We start from the raw sequence: 16,356 nt of genomic DNA on the forward strand, positions 1-16,356 counted from the left end.
CAGATCCAGTGCAATGATTTTTGCATAACTTTTGAGTTCAGGGGTTTATGAGACAACATTCAAAGAAATTTCAAATGGAATTTCAATTCTTTGAGAATAAAGACATTGGCTTTCTATTTAATTTTCACAGAAATATAAAGCTTCTCTGAACAAGGCTGTATTTACTATATGCTAGTGATTTATTCCAGCTAATATTGACCAGATTTATTTTTATTTAAAAATAAGGAACACCTAAATATGAGAACAATGCATCTCTCAGTGAATCAAAATCTAGGTTATAAAAAAGAGAGAGAAGAAGAAAAGGAAAAAAAGGTGAAAGGACCTCCACATTCCATAACGACAAGTCCTCGGCTCAGATACCAGAGTTTTAACATATAAAAGAAATTATGTACATTCAAAGACAAAAAATCTCCATTATAATTAGTGCTTCTACACACACACCCACACACAAACACACACACCCTCTTACATTCACAAACATTTACACTGAAACCAGTGGGGAGAGCTATTAAAAAGACAACCTCTCTACTTTGTACAGTTCTTTAAAAAAAAAAAATACATCTATCAAAAATTTTACCTAAGTGAACATTCATCATTATAACCAATTGTACATTTCTACATTGTCTAAAACCCAAGCCAATTTGAGTATGCATTCAGATTTGAGTCGAATCACATCTACTTCATTTTCAGGTTACACATATTTTGTCCCACATATATAAGAAGTGTGCAGGCCCTCACTTCAAAAGTCCCTCAGAGAGCAAGTCGGGCAGGGGCCTCCGGATGTGCTCCCAGTGAAAATTCATCACACTGGACCGCGCAACACTGGTGAAGCTTGAAGCTCTCAGTGTCACAGTCCATTTGGCTGTCTACGATAAGGGTTTCTTCCTTCTGCCCAGACTGAACAGAGCAGGAACAAGCAGGCTTTTGCATCAGTGCTCTGCTTGAAGCCTGCTGGTGAGATTTATACTCGACTGCAGTTTGGCTCCCTTCTAACGTGATTCCTGGGCTCTATGCTCCTACTAACTGACAGAAATAACAGGAGATGTGAAAAGCACAGCGATACCAAAAACAGATGTTGGTGTATAATTCCAGGACCGTTTATTTGCTCACTTCACCTTTTAATGTACAATTTCTATGCTGAAAACAAAGAGCTTTTTAAAGACTCTTAAAATACCTAGAACCATGAAACAAAGAAGATAAAACGCGACATTTAAAGATAAGCTGGGGACTTATAAGAGGTGGGAGATGGGAAGTCAAGAGACGCTGAGAGAAGGGTAGGTTGAAAGAAAAAGCACACTATCTCTTCCAGCAATCCTACATCCTTGTTTTTCTTACTCTTATTTTCTTTTAATCTAGTCTGGTAATAACTCTGAACAGAGAGGGTGAAGGTCAGAGCTTCGTGTTGACTATGATGTCAAAACAAACAAGGAACAAAACAGAACAAGAACAACTGTTTTAGGCACAAGTCCTTTTGTGCCCAAGAAAATGATGGATTTTTTTTCCCCCTCTAATCTTTACCAAGAATTATCTAAACCAAACCTCTTAGCTTTACAGAGATAAGAGATGCATTTTAGGTTACAATATAAAATACCTAAATTCAGAAAACAAAAAGAGTAGCAATCTTTTTTTTTTTTCCTTAAAGAGTAAGTCATAGGTTTATTATAAACAACCCCAAAGACCCCTTTCTTCAAAAGATTCACTTTGCCATTCCCATTATGAATTTCTTACTTGTTGGTTCTTATGAAAAGATGATCCAAAAGTTACCACATGTAATAGGGCCTCTTATTCTACCACAAACACCTGCTATAATAGTCAAAAATAAACAGCAAGGTTTAGGTTTTCTGCATTCTTATTAACAAACTTACATGATTTCCTACTGGAAACTTTCAGGGGCTGGACTAATATTTCTGGTCGTCTCAGAGCCAGTCTCCTGAGGAAAAGAAGGTCAATATGCCTATCAATTTTCAGGACAGATCCAAGACTAATATAATACCAAAATACTAAAAGTCTTAAGAAAAAATGGAAAGTTGGAGGAAAAAATGAATACAATGCAATCTACTCAAATTAAGAAATAAATCCTCTAACTTCCAAATTTTTATAAATTCTCCTGACTCTGAAATCACTTTTTTTTTTCTTCTAGCTTTCACATCAATGCAGTTTCAGATATTAATGTGCTATTTTCCATTTGCTTCGTAACAAAAAGTGAATATGACCTGAGACTGTCATGTTATTTTTGGTCATTATTCATACTTCATTAGACAAAACAGAAATCCAAACCTGAGGGATAGAGGCTTCGAAGGCAAGGTTTCAGGGCTTATTTTATCACAACTATGCTGAAATGGTATTTTGCAGGGAACAAAAGGTCAGCTGCAGACAGGCCATGATTCTGCGCCAGGAACTCACCTTTCCTGGAAATGCTTAGAGGGAATCAGTCCTGCTCTGGGGTTGGCATCTCCTTCATGCTTTGCTTGCCACCACGTTGCATCATCTTGGCTCATAATCTGAAGAATATCTCCCTTTTTGAAAGAAAGCCCGGCTTCCTTACATGGAATTGCTTTATCCTCATTAGGGTCATAGTCAAAGAGGGCTTTGATAAACATCTAGAAGAGAGTTCCATTTACGACGAATAAATATAAAGAGTAAATGTGAAATGGGCAGTATTCGTCTAACTCTGATTTATTTAAAAAACAGAATATTAAGGTCAACTTGCTGAGACAAAAAAGATATGTATTGAATGGAAAAACATTAGTTCCTCCTGGGGGGAAAGAAAAAGGATTTTTAAGGAATGATTACCTTGCCTTCCTTCGATGGTGTCTCTTCTTTGATGCTGGGTATAATCTTAAACGTTATTGCACCCTGTGACTGAGCCTGTTATCAGAGGAAAGAAAATGTTATAAGAAAACCTCGGGAACCAAAGAGAAAGGAACTAAAATAGGTAGAAAATGAAATGATTCTGAAAATTTACAAGCTTGGGATTTTCTACTCTTAGATAAAACAAACCAAGGAAACTATTTTTGTAGAAATTCCTGTAACGTGAGAAAGTGCTAAAGTTTGTCAAATAAGTAAAAAACATTAACCACTAAATCCACTTTTACCTCCTGTGCACTTTAAAAACGCCAGTGAATATATTACCATCCATGTTACTTCAAAATAGAAACAGAGACTATGCACAGTGCCTTACACAGACAGGATTAAATGCAAAGAACAGACTGCGTGTGAGGCTCAGACCTTCACATCCAAGGATCTCATTTTCAGGGACAAAATACCTGTAACTGTCAGTAATGTGGTTACAGACACATGACCCAATCAGTCACAAGGTTCATCAGAAAAACAACGAAGAACACTCATCTCTGTAGATTCTGGTTAGTAAGTACTAAATAGTGTAGATTAATTAAAAGATGAAAAGATTATCTAATTTAATGAAAACAAGCAACAATACCCACAATTCTTTGCTGACTACCTCACACGACAGTAGGTAACAAGGACCTACTGTCTAACACAGGGAACTCTGCTCAATATTCTATAATAACCTATATCAGAAAAGAGTCTGCAAAAGAATCTGTGTGTGTTACTGGATCACTTTGCTGTACACCTGAAACTGGCATGGCATTGTAAAGTAACTACAGGAAAAAAAAAAAACAAAAAACGTTAAGAGTAGGTCTTCCTTTAACACACTCTTATACCATTCTTTCTCTTCTTTGAGCGTTTGTCATAATCAGATCTATATAATTACTTATACAATTATTTCTTAATGTCTGTTGAAGAAATCGCTTCCAAGTTTTACTGATCAAACCAGTTACGTTTCGAGTGAACATGAAAGGTACTGAAAAGCGTTAGTCACTCAGTTGTGTCCAACTCTTTGCGACCCCAGGCTCCTCTGTCTATGGAACTCTTGAGGCAAGAATACTGGAGAGAGTTGCCATTCCCTTCTCCAGGGGATTGAACCTGGGTCTCCGGCATTGCAGGTGGATTCTTTACCTTCTGAGTCATCAGGGAAGCCCTAATGTCTGTCACACCCACTAAACTGTAAGCTCTGTGAAAGCTCTAAATATCTGGTACATATTTAAGAGGAATGAAGGATGGAAGAAAAGAGGAAAAGGTGGAGACAGGAAGGGAGGGAGAGAAGAAGAGTGGACCTCTCTGAGGCTCAGCCATCAGCAAGTGCTGTAACCAGGACACTGTTTGGTTAAAAAGGCCCCGACTGGTACTGTCTGTCAATTTCCATGATGTGAATACTCCCACCATGGCCAATTTTAATGTATCAGCATAAAGTCACTGAAAGCCAAGATGGGAAAAGCTGCATAGAGTCAGCCTTTTTTCACTTTTTAAAATTTTTATTAGAGTATAGATGATTTACAGTATTGTTAGTTTCCACTGTACGGCAAAGTGAATCAGTTATATATATATACCTATTCTTTTTTAGATTCTTTTCCCATATAAGTCATTACAGAGTATTGAGTAGAGTTCCCTTTGCTCTACAGTAGGCCCTTAATAGTTATCTATTTTATACATAGCAATGTGTATATATATCAATCTCAACCTCCCAATTTATCCCTCCCCCATCGCCCCTGGGAACCATAAATTTGTTTTTTTAGATCTGTGACTCTGTTTCTGTTTTGTAAATAAGTTCATTTTTTTAGAGCATAGAATCAGTTTTGTCAGCATATGGAAGCAACTCTAGTGCAGCATAGACACTCACATAAAATGGGAGTTTAACAGCATAAATATCAGAATTTCATAAAGGAGTGATTTCAAAATGATAATATTGTTGCTATTGCTTACCATAAAAGTAACTCACTAATCTTACTAAGAGTATTGAAAGAAAGTAGAAAGAAAGCAAGTCTTCTCAATAATCCCTTCCCATTCTTCTAGTTTGTGCATGTGTTTTAATTTATGTAAAGCCCTTACAACAGTATCACTAAGGGCTCAATCAGGGCAAGCAATCACTAGTACTATTGTTCGGAGAAGGAGATGGCACCCCACTCCAGTACTCTTGCCTGGAAAATCCCATGGACGGAGGAGCCTGGTGGGCTGCAGTCCATGGGGTCACTAGGAGTCGGACACGACTGAACCACTTCACTTTATTTTTTCACTTTCATGCATTGGAGAAGGAAATGGCAACCCACTCCAGTGTTCTTGCCTGGAGAATCCCAGGGACAGGGGAGCCTGGTGGGCTGCTGTCTATGGGGTCGCACAGAGTCGGAAACGACTGAAGTGACTTAGCATAATCTGGCTAACTCTAGGCGTTATCAAGCTTTTAAATAACCACCAGTCCAATATTTTTCAGACATCATGTTTTTTGGTCATTTTTGTCTGTACATATGCTTTGCTGTTCTATAACTGCTTTTTTCTTAACGATTGTTATGAACTCTCATATACATTAAATATGAGCCTTTAATCATATAAATTGAAAATATTTTGCCTATAACCTCATTTGTCTTTTAAATTTTATGTATAGCATCTTTTCCTGTAGAAAAAGTTTTCAGTTCTAGTCATTACATCTATTTGAATTTCACATCAAGGTTAGAAATTCTTTCTTGGCCTTTTGGCTAAGATCAAGTGTAGTATAGGGGCTTCTCAGGTGGCACAGTAGTTAAAAAAAAAAAAAGTAGTAAAGAATCTGCCTGCCAATGCAAGAAACACGAGATGCAGGTTCAATCCTTGGGTTGGGAAGATTCCCCGGGAGTGGATGGCAACCTGCTCCAGTATCCTTGCCTGAAAAATTCCATGGACAGAGGAGCTGGTGGGCTATAGTACATGGGGTCACAAAGAGTCAGACGTGACAGAGCAGACATGTCATGAAAGTCAGACATGACAGAGCACAATGATTTTTTTAAAAACTGAATTTGGGGGAATTTAGTTTTATGTGAGTTGTACAATAAGGACTATTTTTCTAACTGAATAATCAATTAATCCAATACCGTTTATGAAACAATCTCACTGCTTTCACACTCATTTAAAATGCTATCTTAATCATTTACTAAATTTTCATATACACTGAGATCTGTTTTGAGATACCAAGACTCTTGACAGGTTAATAATATGTTTTTATACATAACAGAGACAATCTCTCTTTATTTTGTCCTTATAAATAAACAAATGAATTTGAGAATTTATATTGCCAAAGCCTATATATAGTAGTTTCATTCCATTTTAGACTTAAGATATCTAAGTTAGTTTCACTACTTTATATACCTGGGATATATACCCAGAGATAAATGTATCACTGGCAATGTGTATTAAAGACCTAATTTGGGACAGGAGCTCGCTGAATCTTCGAACGCTCCAGTGAGAGATTTACCACTTCTTATTCTAATTTTGTAGATGAATACAGGGAAGCAATAAAAAGATGAAGGTATTTTCCAAGGACATACAGGGATTAAGTTAATAGAGTCAGGATCCAAATCCTGGATTGCCGAATCCAAATCCTGTGTTCATTACCAGGTCTGAAACACAGCGATTCAATTTCATTTTCATGGCAATTTTAAAATAAATTTTCAGCTTACCAAGATCTGGATTATTTCTTCAGGCCTTTTATCCTCGACCGGTATCCCATTCACTTCCCTAAGTTCATCGCCAACGTGAATAAGACCTGAGAGAAAGCAAATTCAGAAAACCAGCAGCATTACCTACAAAAGAAACCATGGTTTGTGACTGTGTCCACACTGAACGCACCGTGTGGTCCCCCAGTGCCTGTGAGGGCAACATACCTCATGCCTCTCAGGTTTCAGAGGCTGAGCCCCCAGAGAACGACTCCAAGACCACAACCTCACAACACTGCCAAAGGAACAGCAGCAGCATCTCAGTCTTTTTCTAAAAATGCACATTACTTTCATCTTCAAAATAGTATTTTTAAAGCCTGCATGCTTCAGTAGTACTTTTGAAATCAGAAACATTGAAATAAGTCTTATAACCTTGGAAGCCCATATAAGCGAAGACCATAAAGCAAAATGAGATTTATCATTTATTTAAATAGGTTCATTTGAACTATGATGCTGGAGAAGACTCTTGAGAGTCCCCTGGACAACAAGGAGGTCAAGCTAGTTAATCCTAAAGGAAATCAACCCTGAATATTCATTAGAAGGACCGATGCTGAAGCTGAAGTTCTAATACTTCGGCCACCTGATGCGAAGAGATGACTCACTGGAAGAGACCCTGATGCTGGGAAAGATTGAAGGCAAGAGGAGAAGGGGGCAACAGAAGATGAGATAGTTGGATGGCGTCACTGACTCAATGGACATCAGTTTGAACAAGCTCCAGGAGTTGGTGATGGACAGGGAAGCCTGGGTGCTATAGTCCACGCGGTCTCAAATAATCAAGACACGACTTAGCAATTGAACAATAACCACATTTGAACATAGAGAAAAATACCTCATTACTGTTTTGTTGTACTGTCTAAATCCTGCTATCCTTTCAGTTATATACCGGAAATGTGACACACAAAACCCACATGATTCGTCCACACCCGCCAAACATGTGTACACTCTCACCGCTTCTGTCTGCAGCTCCTCCTCTCATGATCCTGGCCACCACGATGGCCCCAGTCTGCTCATCCTTTTTAATAGTGGCTCCCTTTAAAGAAAAAATAAAATAAAATTTGTGGGTAAATGCACATACCGGGTGGTAAGAAAGAGGGCAGAAATAAGGACCTTATCTGGAAAATGTAAAAACAGCTACAAAAAAATTAAAAGGAGGCAGAAGGAACAGATATCATGTCAGGCACCTCACAAATACTTATCACTAAATACACAGTCTTCTACAGCATATATCATCTAAGGTTTTCAGCACAGTCCAAAAATTTTTGAATCTTTATTCCCTTCAATACTACGGAGTATACAAATATCTTCTTTCCATTATGAACCTTACATTTGAATACTATTTGTTTTTACACTTTGACGGTATTTCCTCATTTCACTTTATCTTTATCCCAAGCCCTGTAAGGTCATATACATAGAGAAGGTGAAGCGAATAGAAAATAAACTAGAAAACTAAAACCCAGACCACCTGACCTTTAGTTCAGCAACCCTTCTACTACAGTATTACAGTAAACAAACTCAGCGATGATAATAAACAAAATGGAAAGAAAAAAAAAGATCTGATACTCCTAGTTTTTATGTACTAGGATTATACTTAGCACAAATGGAACTAACATTCTGGCAGGAGATTAGGAAATAATTTCAAAAAGAATCCAGAAATTCTTCATTTATGGGTGTTTAGAAGCAAATCAACTGAACACTTTTTGTCAGCATAGCAAGCAGAAATGGTTACTTTGAACGCCTCTTCATGACTTTCTTCCAAGAAACTGGCAGTGGTTTAGACAAACCATCTATGTCATGTTACACAGCTAGAGAGACGCACATTAGGTGGGGGCAAGGTTCACCCCCCAAAAAGAAGTTTGACAGTGAACACATTTATTTATAGCATTACAAAATAGATATTACAAAAGGATTCCTAGTTTTGTTTTCATATGCATTTTATATATGATATTTTATTTTATATGTGATAGCTATCAAATACATACCTAATAACAACAAAAAATTAAATAATTCCATGCTAGGATGATTTTGTGGCATTTTAATCACCTACACATGCCCTCAAGGCTGAAGACTTGAATGAGTGCCTCTCCATGGTTATAAACCTTAGACTGTCCAATTCCTGGTATTTTCTGCAGGTAGCTTGTAGCCAAGATGACTAGAAATGTAATATTCTTACTACAACTAATTAGTGTAGTTAGATCAACTTTTACTTTAAGAATGTGTCTCCAACTGACTAAAGTATGTCTAATGATCAGAAAGGTCTAGTAATCTAAAATTGTTTATTGTTGTTCAGTTGCTAAGTCGTGTATGACTCTGCGACCCCATAGGCTGCAGCATGCCAGGCTTCTTTGTCCTCCATCATCTCCCAGAGTTTAAGTTTAAGACTATTTATCTATCTTTTATAGATGAGAAATTGCATGACAAATGGTTATGACTTGTCTAAGATCAGACAACTAGTATGTAGCGAAGTCAGAACTTATCTAAGGCAAACTGAACAGAATTGCTGTTTCTAACCTTATCATTCAAAACTAATAATCTTCTGAATCCTTCTATAACCCTGTATTCGTAAGGTTGTAAATGTACTACTTTTGCAGATGCAGATTATCAGTTCTTCCCTCTCTGAATGTGCCTGTCAGGTCCCTACATAGAGTGGTGAATAGATTCCAGGGCATCTAAGGCTGTGGGAAGACTTGCAGCTGGGTCCCTTGAGACACAGTATCTGTGGGACATCAGATGCTATGGCTTTTGGCTGAGTAACTGGAAAGATGAGACTGTCCACTGGGGAACCACAGGGTGGAACAGATTCGGGGACAAAGATCAGCTGACTTTTGGACACGTGAAGACTGAGATGTCTACCAGACATCCAAATGGAGATACTGGGCAGAATGATGGACATACAAACTTAAAAGATTAGAAGAAAGAGAAATGTGACCTGGGAGTCACCGGCACACAAGTAGTTTTTAAAGTCACAGCTGGAGGGATCACTTCCAGAATGTGCAGAGAACAGAAAGCACTCAGCACTTACAGGACTTGTTAAAGGCCCTGAAATATATTTATGCATCAATATAGATAGGACCCTGGAATAGAAATGCTGGCTATCTGCTGATTCTCCTGATCCTTGGACGGAAAACATGGACCTGAGAAACGGTGTCTCACTTTCTACAGGATACTATTAATAGCACTTAACTCAATCTTCTTTTGATCCCTACATTCCTGAAGATTTTCTATTTCCATATTGCTTTCCAAACCCTTATGAGCACACTTCCTTGAAGTATTCTTAGTGCAATGTACTTGCACGAAAATAAAATCAAAACCCAATAAAACAAGGACACATTCCATGTGACACTGTACAAAAGCACCCCTTGGCTCCTGGTCTCATCACTCCAGCCCTTGCTTAATCATCACATCTCTTTTTGTAACTCTAAGCCTTCTGTCTCCCTCTTTCACTTTAATAAGAACCATTATGATTACCTTGGTCCCACCTGATAATCCGAGACGGTCCCCATGTCAAGATCTTTAATTACAAAAAGTTCCTTTTGCCTTGTAAGGCTCTAAAGATAGGACTCGACACCACTGGGGGTGTGTGGGAGGCACTGTCCCACTACCACAGGCCCTGGACATGACGCAGAGCTGCCTAAATCCCAGTGCTAAAACAAATAGCTACATCTACATTTTGAACTATCAGATTCCTGGTTAATTTCTCATCACTTTAAAATCAATCTGCTTTCTAGAAAAGCCATAAGCAATTATTTTCAGTTGCACTTTTTAATCTCTAATCGGCTGCAGTTGGTGCATGTCACGTCATCTTTTATAAATGCCAACCAGTAACATTTTAAAAATGATTGCTATTTATAATCAAAAGAATGCCATTTTCTTTGGCTCTGTTTTAATTTTTATCCATCATCTCCTTTAGATGTGAATGCTCTGTTTATTTCTGAGTTTGAAGACACAGAAGAAGCATATTTTAAAGAGAGGAATAAATGATATGCACCCATCACACTGGTCATTATCATGGTATCCACTCATAGCTGAGCATAAAAGATGGACCAAAACTCACCAGTGGTTCTCTATTTTTGACCAGGCGGATGATTTTCACTGAGTCTTCCTCATCGTCAATGTCATCAGGCATAGGAGGCAACACAGGATCATAATTCTTCTGAGCCACAGTGTCATGCACAGAGAGCAAAGCCTATCAAAGTCAAAGGTGAAAAGTGTTCAATATAAAACCCTAAACACACCCAACTATGAGGAAAATGAAATCGATGTTCTAATTGTGGCACAGCAAAGATAATAATGCAACTACTTGGAAAGAAACCCCTTACAAATTGGGCAAGGGGGGTGCAGAACACCAGAGGCAGCCCTCCATCGTCACTAATGGACAACAAGAATCAGCATACGGCACCTTCTAAGCTGTGTATTCTCTGGTTCATCCTAGAAAGGTGGCAGCTGGGGAGGGGGTGTGTGTCGGGGGGTGGGGAGAGTTACTTTTGAAGGAAGGGAGAAAATGAGGCTATAAATACATGATCAGTGGGCCAGCAGGAGACTGGGGAAACCACGCATGTATTTTTTTTTTTTTCCTTTCCTTCTATTAGCAGAAAACACAAAAGAACTGATAATACAACTGATGAGTTTTCATTCTTCTGTGGTATTCTCACTTTTTAATGTTTGGTGTAATAGATGACTAATGTGTATTTAAAAAAAAAAGTATTTCTAGTCATGACTGTTATGGTAGTAAAAGTTCTCAAAACAAATGCATTGTCACTAGAGACCAAAGATGAGAAAAACATGACACATCAGTATATTTGGGGTGACTGGGCCTAGACTTTTAACTGATTTGTTCCCCAATCAGTATGATACGTCAGTTATTCCAGCCAGAAGCCTAGAAATCCTTGAAACCTCTCCTCTCAGCTACACTCCCAACATCCAGCCCACATCCTGTTAAATCTGCTTCTAATATGTATGCTAACACTTGTTATCTTCTCTCTAGTCCAGGGCAGAGGTTGGCTGACTATGCCACCTATGTTGTAAATGAAGCTTTGTTGGAACACAGCCACACTCATTCATTGATGTATGGTCTGTTTATGTTGGCTGTCATGTTACAATGGTGAAACTGAATAAAAGCCACACACAGTTTTTACATAAAACGCTGGCATATCCTTGGTCTAGATCATCCATGCCATCATTTTTTACCTGGGGCATTTTTACCTGGAGCCCCAACTGGTCCAGCTGCATTCACCTTTGGCTCATTTTCAAATCCATGACTCACAGTGTAGCCAGAGTGATTGTTTTGAAACTTTAAAGAGTAAATCATGTAACTGGTCTACTAATAACTCCTGTAAATCTACACCGGTTTGGGAATGAAGAATGAATGAATGAAAGTCGCTCAGTTGTGTCTGACTCTTTGTGACCCCATGGACTATACAGTCCATGAATAAAGAACATGGGATGAAAAGCAAACTAAAACTCTGAAGCACGTTCTAGTCTTGTATTTATCTCCAACCTTATCTTACCTCCACTGTCCTCCTCACTCAGCTTACATAACTGGCCTCTTTCTCTAGAGGAGTGACTAAAACATCTGATGTAAAAGCAGACCCCCAGGTTACTTGATCTCATAGCACCATCTTCTTTGCTTTAATACATGCTCATAACTTTTAACCACATTTATGTTATTATGTATATATTTGCTATCTGCTGAAACAGAAGCTCTTAAGAAGGCAAAGAAATGGTTTCTTTATTGACTATAAGCTTTCTTATTGACTATAATAATTCATAAGCGTACTGTAATGTGAATCTTCAAAAATGTCTATGTCCCTGTAAATATCACCCAAGCAAGAAACACAACATTAACAGAACTCCAGGGGCCCCTTTAGTATGCTCCTTCCTAGTCACCATGACCTCTACTTAAATACTGCATAAATGGAATCATAAGCAGATGTTTCTTTTTCCTGCTAATAAGTGAGATTCATCCATGCTGTTACTGGTAGCCATTCTGTTTTCACTGTGCAGCACTCCAACATGTATATATTTCACAGTTTCTTTACCCATTATGCCTCTGAGGGACAATGAGGTTGTTTTCACTTTTGGCTATTAAAGCAATTCTATTATGCACATATCTGTTGATGCATAGATACGCTAATTTGGGTTAAGTGTATTTAAGGGTATAATGTCTGGGTCATTCAACACAGGCAGATGAGACAAACAGGTTGCTCCAGCTACACTCCCACCAGCAGCTATGTGAGTTCTAGCTGTGTCTCAGGATCCAACAGTTTACAGTATTAGTTTAAATCTGACCATTCTGAGTATACAGTGGTATCTTCTAATGGTAAAGTTCATCTTTCTCATAACATCTTTTATGAAATGCCTGTTCAAGATCCTTGCACATTTTTCCATTCCATCTATCTTTCGCTTCTTGATTTGTAAGATCACATCAGATCAGATCAGGCACTCAGTCGTATCTGACTCTTTGTAAGAGTCCTTTATAATATGCTGGATCCAAGGCTTTGTGCCATAAATACATTCTCTCATTCTCCCGTTTGGTAACTTGTCCTTTCACTTTCTTATTAGGGTTTTTTGATTTTAAAAAAAGGATCCAAATTAATGATCCCAATAATACTTTTTCCTTTACGGTTTGTGGTACCCAACGAAATTTTCAAAGGGATAGAATGAACAGCATCAAGATGATAAAATATCTGAAGAGATAATAGCTGCAGATTTCTGACAGTTGATGAGAAACACAATCTGAAGATTCAGGAAGCAGGAAAAATAAAAATTAACCCATGCTTACATACATCATAGTGAAAACACAGGATGCCAGAAACAGAAAGTAGTTCTTAAAAATATCAGAGAGAAAAACACAGATCATGAGAAAGGAAAAAAAATGAGAACTGAGTGATCAGCAGCAATATAACTAGAAGATAAAAACACATTAAAAAATAATAGTCAGCTCAGAATTGTGTATCTAGCAAAAGTACTGTTCAAGAATGAGGATGGAAACGAAGGTGAAGTTACCAGGTACCTATTAGAGAAAATTTTCAGAAAAAGATAATGAAGCAATGGTTTTTTAAGACACTGGACATGAAATAAGAGAAGGACAGTGACCACTGAGAGACAGGAAATAATTGTAGGCCCTAAGACTGCCCAGCTTACCGTCTAGAGCAAGGTTCCCGGCTGTGTTGGAGGAGAAGGAACCCAGGTGGAATGCAGCAGTCTTCCTTTGGAGACAAGAGAGCTGGGAATCTAGGGAGGTCAAGGGGTTACAGTTCTCAGCGAAGGGATGAGAGTAGAGTGAGCGACACAGACAGAGTTTCTTGAGTCCTTAGCCAAGGCTTGTATATGGACAGCTCCCAGAAAGGACTAGAAGAGTGGTCGGGAACAGAGGGCTGTCTGGGGACATCTTTGGTTTGTCATGATTCAAAGGATGCCACTGCCATCTGGCTTCCCAGGTGGCTCAGTGGTAAAGAATCTGCCTGCCAATGCAGTGGATGCAAGAGATGTAGGTTTTACCCCTGGGTCAGGAAGATCCCTTGGAGGAAGAAACAGCAACCCACTTCAGTATTCTTGCTTGGAAAATCCCATGGACAGAGGAGTCTGGTGGGCTACAGTCCGTGGGGTCACAGAGTCAGACACAACTGAGCGCACACACACACACTGCCATCTAGTGTACAGAGGCCAGAGATGCTCCCAGGCAACCGATGCCACACTGAACAATCCCCGCCCCGCCCCCAGATAATTAACTAGTCCTCAAACTTAAACAGTTCCGCGGCTGAGAATCCCTGCATGAGAGCAAACGATCCCCGAAGCTTGCACAGGGCAGGAATAGCTCCGGTTCCCACAAGTTAAAAGGAAAATTCTCACAATTCGCAGGGCATTGAGGAGAATTAGTAGAAGGGTACTGTCTTCATAGCGGGAAATAATTAGCCTGAGATTACACACTGCTAAGATCTTACCTAACACAGCTTAAAAGCAAGCCTCTGAAGGATCAAAATGTTTCCAGGTTACTTAACTACATGATGTGAACTCAAGAATATTATCTATAAATATACAAAAATATCCAGCATCAAAAGAAGTAAAACTCACAATGACTGTCAGTCAAAAATTACCAGGCATGTAAAGAAAGCAGAAACTACACAATGATGAAAAATATAAAGCTATTAATTAAACCCTGAAAAATTACACAGATGTTAAAATTATACAGAATTAAATCTTATAATTACAGACAGATCACAGAAAAGAAAATTAACAGTTATAATTGCACTCTAAATGTTCAAAAAGCTAGAAGGGCTGAACATGAGACTTGGTATATACAAAAAATATTCAAATCAAGCTTCTATAGATTAAAAGGTACAGTGAATGAATGAAAAAAAGTACACTGAATGAGATTAACATTTGTAGGCAAAGCAAAAAACTATGTAAAATGAAACATAAAGAAAATATAATGAAAAATTATGAACACATGATTACTGAGCTGTGGGACTTCAGTGGTCTATTATATGCACCTAATTGGCATCTCCAAAGACAGGAGAGGTTCTTTAAAAAGTTTGAAGAAATATAACAGAAAATACTCCAAATTTGATGGAAATAAAAAAGCCCAAATGTTTCAAAGCACAATAAACAGAAAAGAAATAACATCAAATTACATAAAACTAGTAAAAAAGGAAATCTTAAAATCAGTCAAAGAAAAAAAGCACATTACATACAAAAGAAAAAAGATAAAAATGTCTCCTCACTTCCCACCAGAAACAGTGTGAGCCACAGGACAATGGAGCAACATCTTTAAAAATACTCAAAGAAAACTATTGTCAACCTAAAATTCTATACCTAGCAAAAACACCTTTTCAAAGCAAGGAATATTGTGAACTTAAAGACACACAGAAGCTGAAGGAATTCATCACCAGCAGACTTGCATTACCAAAAATGTTATAAGAAGTCTTTCAGACAGGAGGAATAATCACAAATGGGAACACAGATCTAATAAGAGCACTAAAATTGTTCACTATCTGTGTATCCATGGTGACTATCTTGCACATAGTAAAAATAATAGTGAATGCTAATGAACATATTTTAAAGTGGATATGATGGCTGGGGCTTCTGTGATGGCTCAGACAGTAAAGAATCTGCTGGCAATGCAGGAGACCCAGGCTCAATCCTTGTGTCAGGAAAATCCCCTGGAGAAGGGAATGGCTACCCATTCCAGTATTCTTGTCTGGAGAATTCCATGGACAGAGGAGCCTGCCGGGCTACAGTCCATGGGTCACAAAGAGTCAGACATGATGAGCAACTAACACTTTCATGATGGTTGAAAGGCAATGATAAAACACCAGCTATGTATTTTTCCTCCTTAGTGTTGTATTTTCATATCTGGATTCCAAAAATAAAAAACTTTCAAGATTTACAGATACCAAGTTCATAATTTTTAACAGCTTTGCTGCATAAATAGTTTTGGTTACCAACATTTTTATTTTGGACAAGTAAAAGTAACTTTGTTTTCCACTCTTCTGTTTTAACCAATTTATTCTTCACTATACAGATTTTCCTTTCAAAAGGCAATACCTAAATGAAATTGTGTTTCCATATGCCATAGCCACCAATCACAACTGATGGGTTTACCTGTTGCTTAGAAGAATCTGCAGGAAATGGAACACTGGGCTTTGTAACTCATCAGGCTCCTGAGCTCTTGCTGCCTTGGACCCCCTGGAGTCAATTCTATGTTCTAAATATCTGTCAGGTCCTTAGAATTAAGTGTCTAACTCATAAGGATGAGTAACCTTGATTTATTCCTCCAGAAGGAAGCTTAACTTTTCCCTTCAGTATGCTTTAATGA

At 38.2% G+C, this 16,356-nt stretch overlaps 1 protein-coding gene across 4 annotated transcripts in view; it reads right to left on the reverse strand.

The window, feature by feature from the left end:
* Positions 1-16,356, reverse strand: part of MPP7 (MAGUK p55 scaffold protein 7) — a 222,768-nt gene that overhangs the window by 57,304 nt on the left and 149,108 nt on the right. For all 4 annotated transcript variants that reach the window (XM_044928038.2, XM_044928039.2, XM_044928037.2 and 1 more), the window contains exons 6-11: positions 10,594-10,725; positions 7,491-7,572; positions 6,507-6,592; positions 2,794-2,868; positions 2,404-2,600; positions 1,866-1,930 (exon numbers count right to left, since the gene is read on the reverse strand). In XM_044928038.2, coding sequence (XP_044783973.1) covers positions 1,866-1,930; positions 2,404-2,600; positions 2,794-2,868; positions 6,507-6,592; positions 7,491-7,572; positions 10,594-10,725 — 637 coding nt within the window. The remainder of the gene's footprint in view (positions 1-1,865; positions 1,931-2,403; positions 2,601-2,793; positions 2,869-6,506; positions 6,593-7,490; positions 7,573-10,593; positions 10,726-16,356) is intronic.

This window comes from Bubalus bubalis, chromosome 14 (assembly GCF_019923935.1).
Source record: "Bubalus bubalis isolate 160015118507 breed Murrah chromosome 14, NDDB_SH_1, whole genome shotgun sequence".
Lineage (NCBI taxonomy): Eukaryota > Metazoa > Chordata > Mammalia > Artiodactyla > Bovidae > Bubalus > Bubalus bubalis.